The sequence below is a fragment of the Varroa jacobsoni genome, unplaced genomic scaffold (assembly GCF_002532875.2).
Source record: "Varroa jacobsoni isolate VJ856 unplaced genomic scaffold, vjacob_1.0 scaffold_378, whole genome shotgun sequence".
NCBI lineage: Eukaryota > Metazoa > Arthropoda > Arachnida > Mesostigmata > Varroidae > Varroa > Varroa jacobsoni.
In genome coordinates, this window is record NW_019213280.1 from 32,245 (window position 1) to 44,721 (window position 12,477).

The 12,477-nt window shown below is 40.3% G+C and overlaps 2 protein-coding genes across 13 annotated transcripts in view; one reads left to right on the forward strand and one right to left on the reverse strand.

The window, feature by feature from the left end:
- The window catches only part of mmy (UDP-N-acetylglucosamine pyrophosphorylase mmy), a 35,122-nt gene extending 26,438 nt beyond the window's left edge, over window positions 1-8,684 (reverse strand). For 2 of the 10 annotated variants that reach the window (XM_086968049.1, XM_022832231.2), the window contains exon 1: window positions 8,564-8,684. Coding sequence is in view for 1 of the 10 variants with exons in the window: in XM_022832227.2 (XP_022687962.1) it covers window positions 6,699-6,706 (8 nt within the window). In the remaining 9 variants the exon portion in view is untranslated. Of the gene's footprint in view, window positions 1-362; window positions 717-6,698; window positions 6,808-8,563 lie in introns of those variants that run through there. The other 8 variants (XM_022832230.2, XM_086968050.1, XM_022832227.2 and 5 more) reach the window with 8 other exon arrangements.
- The window catches only part of Cdc50 (cell cycle control protein 50A), a 50,046-nt gene that overhangs the window by 13,286 nt on the left and 24,283 nt on the right, over window positions 1-12,477 (forward strand). The window contains exons 1-2 of one of the 3 annotated variants that reach the window (XM_086968055.1): window positions 7,519-7,949; window positions 10,801-10,912. The exons of the other annotated variants lie outside the window; for them this stretch is intronic. Of the exons in view, the coding sequence (XP_086824181.1) occupies window positions 10,879-10,912 (34 nt within the window). The 5' untranslated portion in view covers window positions 7,519-7,949; window positions 10,801-10,878. Of the gene's footprint in view, window positions 1-7,518; window positions 7,950-10,800; window positions 10,913-12,477 lie in introns of those variants that run through there. 3 annotated transcript variants of the gene reach the window in all.

A 12,477-nucleotide genomic window follows, 5' to 3' on the forward strand; every position in this document is an offset into this window, starting at 1 on the left:
ATGAGCAGTATACAAATGAATGAGCGATGGTTGTGGCGAATTAGGTGATGGCCAGATTCACAATATATGGATGCACAGATTTCTGTTCTATTTTGTAATTATCTAGCTTATAATAAGACTGACCATTCCCAAATAATCCATCTCAAACATACTTATCGATTCGTAACTTGAGTTACTTTCAAGAAGCAACTTTTACCTAGTTTGCGATGGTACAGAAAGGTACCAACGCAACAGCATATAGGAAATATGTCCTCGTGTAAACCATATGTGTTTAAACCAGTTAGTCCTATATGAAGTTTTCGTTATTTAGTTCTTCTATGATATAGTAATTCTCTAAATTTCGCTAGCGAAAATTTGCTTACGTGATTATTATAATGCTCCTCCTTCTTTTTTCCTGCTTATCGTATTGCTCTACCTGTGTTAGCTTAGCACATAATCACAAAGGCGGCTGTAGTGGACACAATCCACAGGACAATCTTGGCTCTTCGGTGCGATAGCAGCAGCTACCGATGAAGTCAGACGGGCTTATGAGCCGTCAACCTCGGGGTGCACACGAATGAGCGATGGATCAGATCGTGGTCAGTCACGTCCAATATGTCGTTAAACTAATATCACTAGCAACGAGACAGAATGGCAAAGTGGCGGCAGGAACGGCGAGACCGTTGCTAATGCCGCAGCGTTTACCGCTGCTGCTGTTGATGCGACTGTTAGATGAACTTGTGACGCAGATGAAGCCGACAAAGGCAGCCACCACGATGGTAGTGCCGGCGCCAAAAGAGAAGGCGACGCGACGTCGCTACCCGCTTTCCGCAAAGCGATACTCAATCACGCACGCCGACGTCAACGAACAACGGCACATCGTTACGGGATCTTACGAGAGGTGGTAAGAGCGACAACAGCGGCAGAATGCAGCAGCAGGTGTCTGGTTGTTGTAGTTACAGCCGCAGCTGTCGTTGATGTACCGTTAATCCGCGGCGAAGTCTGGCAAGAGCCGCACTTCGCCGCCCGTCTCCCTGAAGCACGCTTTCTCGGTTAGATGTACAACCGTATATCGTACAACAAAAACGGAATCGATATCGACTTCAACTTCACCGACAGCGTTATAATAATATAACAATCAGCTCCAAAAGAGAATCGTTAAAGGAAACTGATCAAGACGGGCTATCAAACTGATAAACGGGCGCCAGGACCTCGACACGACGACAATAACAAAAATAACAACAGCAACAAGAACAACTGGACAACTTACTAAGAAAACGACCACGAAACAGGATAAAGGAGAAAGAACGATCTAAAGGCCGTTCAATGAGCGGGTGTGAAAAAACGACGTGCGAACTGTACTACAACAGCTACTGAGCAGAAATACGCCCCTTCTTAACACTAAAGCTGTTACGCGTATGCCATGATAATGCTAAACGGTCAGCACCCACAGTTTTTGCCAGTTCTTGCACTTAGCGGTGTACAATACAAGGCAACGTCGATGCAACGAGAACGTGCTGATGATAGTTCAAACAGAAACGATCCGTTTGCAATTTTATACGACCTTCTATGCATAGAGCAACAATGATGACCACTTTATATGCAGCCGGCCATAAGGATAAATGGTTTGCAAGATAACGAAATACGGCAACTCTATGATGTATGGGTTGCAATGATATTTAGGCAATCTAAGCCGCGAATTGTTGGAGTTATCAAAGCTATATATATATATATCTATATATATATATGTTACTTCGTGTTTACCTCGAAAAAAATATGTACTGACGCATGTTTAGTTGGTAGTATGGAGAAGCCCTTAAGTTTTCAGGTCCATATAGGCTTCACACGAAACATACATTTTCATGCAGATATTTGGTGGATTAATCTGCTTCATAGTGTAAAGACTTTGACTAAACTATCTACCAGCTGGACTGACATCTTCTCCAACACGAATCTATAATAAAAAAAATCTACACTTAAGTCTAGGTGATTTGCGCTGATATTACGGCACCGTGAAGTACGAACTTCTCTAGGACGAACCTGCACGTAAAGGTCGTTATGTACGTGGAATAATTGGGCTTTACAGGCAAACTGATTATAGAAGAACGCCTTTTTTAACGAAGCATAAGCTACCAAGCTTAGATAACCACCAGAAGCCCAATTCTGTAGTAGCTAATACAAGCTGGCGGATGATCCGTGTTCTTCCAACTGAGATCTTCGCACGAGCAGTATGTTGGATATGTATATGAAGAATAAACAGCCATATTCCGCTGACGAATTGACAAAATTCTCATAAAGCGCAAAACGCTTGTCTTTTAAATTTCAATGAAGCAGGTGAGTGTTGCAAAGCGCTCCCTTTGTGCGATCGTAATTACTAGTCGTGACTGGGGCTAACAGAAGTAAAGGTTCAGGGTCACTGGGGAATCAGATATGTGGACTTCGGATCCAAGATGTTCGTTGTGCAAAAGCAGCATCACTATCGAATTAGGATAGAGAAGGTCAGAATTTGTTCGATGATCAGTGACCGTTGGGGCATTTACGAAAATAACGCTACAAAACGTCTTTTTCCGTTTTCCTGTTCGTGAATGTTCAATTAAAAATGAGACCAATAGATAAGCTCAGAGGTTCTTGCTAGGTTATCAACTTATATTCACACGGACCATTCAATTAATCACATGGAACTTAACAGAGCTAAATACTTATCACGCTTCATAATCTATCTTTGCAGCTTTGCCTATTACGGCGAGAACCTTTTCTTTCTATGTTCTGATCTTTGGACGAAGATATATATCGTAAATCGCTTTCCGTAGCAATGGTCAAAAGAAACTCGTAGGAACACCGTAGAAATTGTATCTTTCACTCAAATTAATGGTGCAAACGACGCCTAGCTATGTTTGTTTGAAGCAGTGATTTATTCAGCACATAGGACATAGTGCTCTTTATCGAGGCATACGTAGCACGTCTATGTCGGCAGATTCTTATGACTAAATCGGTATTTAACCCACGCATTCATTTTACTTGTGTTCGGGTACGCAGGAAGCTCATTACCAAATGAGCTTTTTTTTTATACGAGTACGAGAAAAATATAAGATATATGTACGGGTTCAATGTCGACTAGATGTCCTTGTTCAGATACGACGCATCATTCATTGTCATCTGATGAACTAATGCCTGACAGCTTAAATTCCACCGGACGTAAAACGCGCACAGACACACAATAAAAGCTTCACCTGCTAGTGATGCGGTGGTCAGCATTCAAGCTATTATCATCTATGCAAGACGAAAGAATCGTTTAATCCGATAATAGACGATGCCAGTCGGCATCGACTAATTTTTTTCACGTTTGACATTACATGGCAATACATGTAATGTCGCGTCTTCGTGCAGCTCGGTGCGGCAATACGCAACTAATCTAATCCGTGCGAGTACTTTTAGCCGAGCAGGTGCAACATGTTTGGTGAAAATCGCAACGAGTAGAAGAAACAAAATTGCACCTTCTGCGCCTGATACACAGTGCAATAAAGTGCGAAATGAAATAAACAAACGCCCATGCCTATGCAACGATGGGACACCCAAAGAATGATAACCCCAGCTGTTTTCTCGAGGACGATTTCAACAGCAGCCACGAACGTTCGCGACACAGTATCGTATTGTAATAAGTAATGCACAGTCAGTCAGTGCAATTTGTCTTGTCAGATTACGAAACAATTCAAGAGATGAACGACGATTACTGATCCGCGTATGCCCACTAAATAATCTGATGTGATCAAGAACTGGGTTCAACCCAAGCCATCCACTCATAATTAGAGTATGAATGAGCTTTATTTCTATGTATATTCATGTGTATCATTTGTATGTATTTATTTTCCATGGAAAGTAATTTGCTTCTGAAAATCTAACGCGAGAAAGTTCTTTTGAACCCATTTTTTTAAAATCCTTGATCGTTTTCCCGCACTGTAAGAAAGATAGCCAGCAGTTAATACCACACACTTAAAGAAGATGTAACATTGGAACAGCGCGGACAAACAATTTGAAACGTAGGAAGCTTCGAATCGCCCAACGACTTGCAGCAAACTACAATACACGGGCAATCTACATATTCATTGAAGTAAAATAAACGTTTCATATTAATAGCTAAAAGGAAATGATAAACTCAAAACAAACGATTACAATCGAACATGACGCCGATTACCTTTCGCCATTTTTGCCTGCTAGCATTTATTCGGTCCACTTCATCATTACCATTAGAACCAGCAGAATGTAGCAATTCGATTAGGGCATCTTCTCACACGTCCGACGACTTACACGATAAACACGAAAATCAGCTTCCTTTCTTCTCCAGCACCCGACGCGACCGATAGCGCGGAACTCTGGCTAACTATAGAAACGTATCACGCGACACTTTCTGCTAATATTTTAGTTGTAAGTTTTTGTCTAGAGGAACCCATATCAACGATATTTTTGACATCATCTCAATATACCGATATCTATGTGTGTATATGTAATACATATAGATAATCTAAAACAAATTATTGCTTCGGTTCAACCGTTGTAACTGCTCAGCTGATCAACGCAACAATGACACACGTTTAAGCGTCGCCAAATGTTCCGTCGTCGTGCCACTGATTATTGTTGTTAGATTGCCGGTGTGTCTGTGACGGGCATTGGTCTTAGAAATCAAAATACTCGAAAACACGCCAGGCTCAGTTTAAAATGATGATCGTAGCCTCCTGCTCTACTGCAATGCGCAGCATCTTCTACTTGGGGCATCTGCATATATGTACATATAAGTATCGAATGAGTCGAATCACAAATTATGCTGAAAGTGACACCAAGTTATAAAAACACTGTCTTATCTACAAAGGCTGATACGTGCGTTGACTTTCGCAGCCTTTTATCAGGCAGATTGTGCTGGTATCCTTAGACGTAATTCTCCAGATCCCATTATATTAACATCTTTTATGCAATTGTCATAGATATATATATATATCGAACCTATCAAGACAGTCCACGGTGTTGAATATCTGCCGGCAATGAATTCGCCGTAAAATTTCAATATTATATAATGTTAAAGAAATGTTATATATACGCCCTATAATCCATCACTGATGACACTCGTGTCATCAGTGATGGATTTTTATTGGATTCGATGGAATTTCTTTATATGCTGACAGAATATCTCTACACTATAATAACACAATGAACGGTTTCAATAAAGTTAATATTACTATTATGTTACAGCATAACATATAACAATAATATTATATTATAAAAACTCTCAATGGTATATATTAGAGTTTAAAAATTATGAAGTTCGTAGGTTCACTGAATTAAACAAGCCTATAACGCCATTAACTAACTGCCATTTGAAAGTTACCATTTGCAAACACACATTTACTTGTGTATACAAACACACAGCATGGAGGCATGTTACTATGTCAAGACCATAAATCCATATTGTAACCTTTCAACAAGGCCGATCATGATATCGCCGAATAAGGAGTTACGGATACGTGGATGTCACTTGTGCCGAAGTTCGCAATATGCACGAGATTCTCAATCAAAAGACGTTTACGTTGTAGAGGAACAGCTCGAAGGAACCAGAAAACAATACCGGCAGGGTTAATACAATGATTGGATTGCGGCACTCTAATGCCAATGTGTCCGAACGTTCGTTAATTTCCAGCCGCAGGCCGTCGTCATACATTCGTTTACACAGCTGTCACAACGCAGTGACGACGTTTTCGACTGAATATAGTCCTCTAAAACGAACGATGAAGCTGTAGCGAATACCAAATATTAACACCACTTCGGAGTACTAATACATGATTTGGGTGAACATAATCACGAATAATTATGTAAGCCAACCAAAATCGCTGCCAACACAACTGTATAAAACAGGCGGTAGGAAAAAAATTGTTGAATACGTTTCATTTGGAAATTCCGAAAAAAAAAATTTAGTGTGTACCCAACAGAATACACTTCTGTACATATTTATATGAAGCTCACATTAGCCTTTTGGATTTATTCGATTTTTTGAAAGCTGATTACGATGATAGTAGTCGTGCTTTGATATTATATGTCAAAATCATATGCCAGGGCAATAGAATTTTACTGTATTACGATACAGATTTCACAGTTGGCTTTGGTATGACGACTGCCAACAGTTATGTAATAGTTACCCGTTAGGTCCGAAGGTTAACGAAGTATTCTCATTAGAGAAAGGTAGCACGTAGTATAACGTCACTAAAACCCGAGGTGTTTTCCTTTTTCATCGATGAATGTCACATGGTAATATAATAATAATAGTACTAATAATTATTATAACTGTTATGATTATATGTAAATGCTGCAACTACTTTTTGCGTACACAGCGAAAACTCTAACTGTTAGTGAATCTGGGTAATTCATTTTAAAGCTGAGCCCACAAAGCATTTGGCGTCTTTGGACCGCTCGAGTTATTTTTTAGCAACGACCAAACGCCCAGAACTCACGTTTCTTCTCAGGTCGATATTCTCTCAACGATGCCTTCTAATAGGTTATTCAATTACTACCGTTCAGTTGTCACTCACAATGACGTGCTGTCATGGAAATTTCAGCAGATAGTAACAACGAAACGATGTAGAGTTATTACTCCGTTATTACAAAATATTACAAATTAGCGTTTACGTTACTTATTTATAGCACACAAACTATTTGCACTATACAATAATACCCACTTTACCATTAAATGACGCAGAAAATGCTTAGCGTCGAAAGGGCACTTTTTCACAAACAAGATGGCGCACCGTTCTTCATCGCAGTCAAACAGACACTAAAATGTTGGTTACATATTTCCGATAGTTATATGAAATGATTTACTACAACCTAATCTAGAGCCGCCTTTTACGACACATGCCATCGCACAAACTAACAGACTCCAGCGATAACTGTCTCGATAACGACTTCCTTCTAATTTACATCGAATTATAGCACAGTACGAAGCTGCAGATATTGTCTCGCTTTCAGTGTTCAACAGCGTCTAGTCCCACGTCAGCCAAGCGAAACAATCCAGTGATAAGGAAAATTCGTTAGTTGATTTTTTAACTGCATTCTCTGACATCAAACCGAACCGAAGCTAGACAAAGGTCTTGGGTTCGGTGCCCTGACTCGTCCAAGTAGAGTGTTAATGCAAACCGATTGGTTCTGCCGTACTGTGAAGTCGCGAGCCAAAATAATCTACCGATGAATAGCGGATAATGGGAGGCTAACCGTCAGTTTCGTGAGAAAAGGCAATTCGATGTGATTTTATATAATGAATAGTGACAGAAACGAAGGACATAGTATCTGATTCAATAGGCTTGGTTGGTTAGCTGGTTCTAGGACAAAACAACCGTGGAAACAAATAAATACTAACGATTCTAGACGTAAAAAAAACTCGTTATCAAGAAACGTAGCCAAATTTAGCTAGAGGTCTCTTAGTCCTTTCTTGTTGAAAATACTTAATTGTGGCAAAAACTAACTGGACAGAATCACTTTTAACATAAAGACCGTACGGGCAAAATAGCAAATGCCATATTTTAAAAGGTAATCATTCCGTTGTCAAGGCTTTAATGCAACAACGTTTTGATGAGATCCTGTTACAGTGATCAGGGAAACCGGCCGACTGCGTTTTGCATTGCCAGGAAACGTGTAACCGATGTCACGTCACAATCGTTTTGTTTGCTTGTGCAAGTAGCGGCTTTGCATAATACTAAATCGACTAGGTTTCATAAAATTTATTAATAACTTATTAGTGCAAGTATATTAATTATTTGTGCTGGTGGCAGGCCCGTTGCTGTTATTTTAAATCGACTATTACCACTAGATTAAAAGCGACAAATCTCAGGTGCGGTACTACTGCATCGTAGTATATGTTGTTTTTGAACTCACCGAGGGTCAAGTCGTGATGAAGTGTACGTGAGGAAAAGCGGAGGCACAGCAAAAATGCGGTAAGAGGGCTTATTGCATTTCATAAGCAACTTAAAATACATCTTCCTAGTAATCTTTTAACTAATCCGCAGTTACAGATTCCTCTGTGTGTAGTCAAGAATATAGCTATCTATAAACAGCTGCTGAGCTGAGAACACGTAGTCTTAAATGTGCTGGATAGAGTCGATATTCCGAGTTTATTGAATCAAGTTCCATTGGAATAAAAAAATTAGTAATCGATAGTATTCTTGAAACAGGTTAAAATTTCCACAATAAATTAATAATAATACAATAATAATAAGTTGTAGACGATACGATAATCTAACAGAAATAATTACATTCAAATTATAGTATTTTAATGCAACATCACCGAAAACAATACTTTTGAACCCTAACAAGATATAATGCTAGCTGACTATATTATACCCAACGGAGTAGCCACCCAAGTCAAAACATAATTTCAGAATCGCTTATATTGTACAATATGTAGCGATTCAATGTATTCTAAACTGTGTGCCATACCTGTACATTTGTATGATTCGCCTCTATTCGCAATGTATCGGCAGTACCCACTAAGTACCTGTCTTCTATAATTAGCTAGTCGACAAACCTATACCTCGCGTTTCCTACTTACCCTGTCTTAAGGAGGAGTACAAGAAGACCAACAAAGGTACTGTTATCCTTACAGCTAGGTCATATGCCAGAATTTTTACGTTCGCACGTTTTCACGCTGATCTCATACGATTATCCCGTCGCCGTGAGTGACGTTCTAGTTGTAGCTCGCTTGGGCATTTATTATTGCCTCACTGCGTGCGTTAAGGCCACCCAGCTCTATATAGACCCTTAGTAAAGTTGAACCGGTCATAGCCAACGAAAATTCTTAGTTTGATTACTATCAGTTTTTTCTCCATTTTTGCCGTGCCTAGTCGCCGAAGCCGGTGGGAAATAAGTGTGCCTTTAGTGCTAAGAACATGTGTTTGTTCATTGCTTTCAAATCGGCCAGGTCTCTCGTATAGTGGTATTCTTATTCCTCGACCCTATTCATTTAAGCAAATCATCGTTCAGCTTAGATTTCCGAAATGGCGATACGGTGACAATATATTAGTTGACATGACACTGCAGATATTAATGAGCTTTTCTCAGCTCGTTGCGGCCCCAATAAAATGCTTCATTTCGCTTTTGGATCAGATGTGCAGGGCGAGATGAAAAACGTCAATCTTCTGCTCAAACAACTCGGCAAAGGGAGAATTTTCGCTTTCGTTATTACCGGCATTCCTGCAGGACCTTCTAAGCATCCGTGTAAGATCATAATGTCTTACTGGCTTGTTTCTTTTTCTGGTTTTAGCGCTGTCACTCGCGCACCTCCTCTACGTTGGTCAGATGTTTTTCCGCACCCCTCACCAATAGCAGCGGTACCAGCCCTTTCATACAGAACGACAGCGAAGAGGACGATACAAAACTGCCGTTCGTGCATAAAACGCACATACTTTCTCCACCTATAAAGGTTCAGCCTCATCAACACGGTTAAGTCAATGAGGTCGACAAAAAACAGAATTCCAGACTCACATCCCTGGCATTTTTTCCTTGCCGGCACTCGGTGTTGCACGAAGTCTCCGCTGCTATTAGCAACGCAGTTGGTGTTAGTACGGGCTACTTAGAAATGGACGCGACTCGATTGTTCAAGAAAGTGTCGCCAGCTACGTATTCTGGAATAACCATCACCGAGTTGGTAGCAAAACCCAGAAATCGAACAGTTCCACCCGCACTCTACTGGTTCACAGCTGCTTTTGGCTTGCCCTTTTCTGGCCGCTCCCCTGGTTGCCCCATAGACAATGCCCAAACTGTATTTGCCGCTAAACGTCAAGACTGCTAACGCGCCAAAGCGGTGGACGCCTGTGTGTTGCAGACGTTTGATATGCTCGCTCCGTTCGATCTACTACAGTCTGGCAGCATATTCCAGTGCCACAACGGTGCCACGGTGGCACCACAACAGTGGAAGCGGCAATACGTTTTTTTGGAAAGCAATTTGCGAAATTTGCAAGGTGTATTTATCGAGACAGTACTGAGGTTGGAGTTTTGTTTATCCAGGCAAAACAAATACTTCATTAAAAATTAAGGATTTTTGTAAGGAAGGTGTAGCAAAACAAGTCCTGATAGAACGTGTGATCTGGATTCAATGACGGTTGCGTTCTGATCCCATAGAAGAAATATTGTACTATGGATTTGATGTGTGTCCCAGTGATAGCTTAGTAGCTAACGTATTTTCCTGCTAATATATTAGGGACACGTTGTGGTCTAGGTTCGTATTGAGAACCAGCCATCTGATGGAATGCCTAACGGCAATAACGGACGTAAGAGATTAGACGCCTGTACATAGTCAAAATACGCTGTCTACCAGTATATCGCCTTGATGGCCGAATCATTGTATCAAGTGGTTAATAAAAGAAAACCGTGGTACAGTAGACGTCAGCGTTTATTAAGAAGCATTCACGTGGCATAAATCTTCATTACTAATACTAAAATGACGCAAAAAATACGCGAATCGTATACATCGACACGGGTGGAGTACTTTCATAAACCAACCGTTGTAGCTACAATCTGGAGGCTATTTAATATTTTCACCAACCAATACATATGAATATGTATTTCGTACGCTTCAACGCACAGAAAAAAGAACCAAATAGTTATTTTCTCTGTGAATGAGTTTCTCTATATCAGGATCCATTACTTTGTATCGAACCCATAGCAGTGCACCTTCCTATAATTGGATCCCGCTAAAAGCGCTGCTCCGCCTTTTTCCCGTCGTACCGCAATATTGCACTCTTCGAGCCCATTCTAACTATTCAACCTCTCCCGTTACTTTTCATACAGCCAATATTAGCGCTGTGGCACGCTCGAGTTCCGAGGTTTCCCGCCAATTTGGCGGGCTTTTCACCGTAATCAACAAATATGGATGGCCAGGCGCAAAGTAAACGGCCGAAAAGTGAGTATAAATTTTACGATTTCAGCATTGTTTTTGACGTCATCGACTGTCCTATGAAGTCGCAGAGACTCGGCAGGTCACAGAGAATTTGCTTCCCGAACGAAACTTCCATTATTCCAAATTTCCGCCACTCGATTTGGTAGATAACAGCAAAACGTCGTAGTGCAGCGGTTCTCTACAATTTTGTCATGTTTGTCTTATCTTACGCAAACCACACCCAGGGGCTATCTCACGATGGACGTGGAACGACTATTGCTGCAATAACTTTGTGCGCATCAATTAACGCCTGTTTATGATTTGTCATAGTCGTTCGTTAATAGCTGACATCCTCTGGCTGTGGGCGCGAATCTGGGCTGAGACTGTAGTGACATGAACAATTACTTCGGCAGTACTAACAACACTTTGTGTGTTCGAAATATCGTAGTTTCTTTATGGCAGTGATATAATATGATAGCGATAAGTTGTTTGATGTTTTTGTTGTGGTTTGATCCCGTTAGCGACTAGTTTGGCGCCATCGAATAGATCAATCTAGAGTGCTAGCGCACAGAATTCTAAGTGTACGACTAGTGTAAGGCTAGTTAGCCTCTTCTTGTTTAAAGAATTAATTGAAGATTGTTGCGGTTTAGAGTGACGAATTTCCAACATAAGTGACCGCATTTGTGAAAAATGGGTACGAGCTTTCTCTCTTAAAATTAGAATTAGGAGGTTTTTGTACATACTGCTTGAGCTAGTTTACTTACTGATTGTGCATTCCTTTTTCTATTTGTGCATTCCTTTTTCTATTGAGTCATACCAAGGTTTGTCATTGACAGATATTGCATGCATCAATAAGTTTTTTTTTGGGGGAGGGGGGGGGGTATTTTACATATAGGAAAACAGTTTGTAATGCCGTGTATCCAACAGCTAAGAATATTTACTAATTATTGTTGGGTACTAGATAAGTTCCGTAATGAAGTCCACTGAAGCTTTTTTAACTGATGTCTTAGAAGTAAGCACATAGTGGTGGTAATTATTTCAATGTATGTCGACACTGAATGAATTGCTGACAAATAGATTACATGTCTATTCTACTGCGGTTGTAAAGTTGACAACATTTACATATTTTGTCTTAGGCTATTCATCGTGAAGGATTAGTTATTTTTCAGGCGTAAAGCACTTACCATGAAAATCGATACTTTGTGTGTAAATTCGTTATATTTAAACTGCTGCAAGTACCTGTCCCATTGCTGCATTACTCAGCGCAGGGCATCTGACTCCGGTTGGTTAAGGGTATTGCAGCAGAGCGTCGACCATAAAATCATTTCACCACCACGTGTTTTTTGATGACATTGCGCCACATTCGTCAGAAAATCGAACTACGTGAGATCTCATGTTATTCTACTGCAAGGTTATTATGCGATCATATACATCAATATTTCTCAAGGGTATAACCGTCTAACCATAACAAACTCAACACCATGAAAGAGCCTGGATAAAGAGTAGTTTATTGTTGATAGTAGGGTATACTGTAAACAGCTGACTGCTCTTATGAAATATTTACGAATACAATTGCATAATGCGTGTAT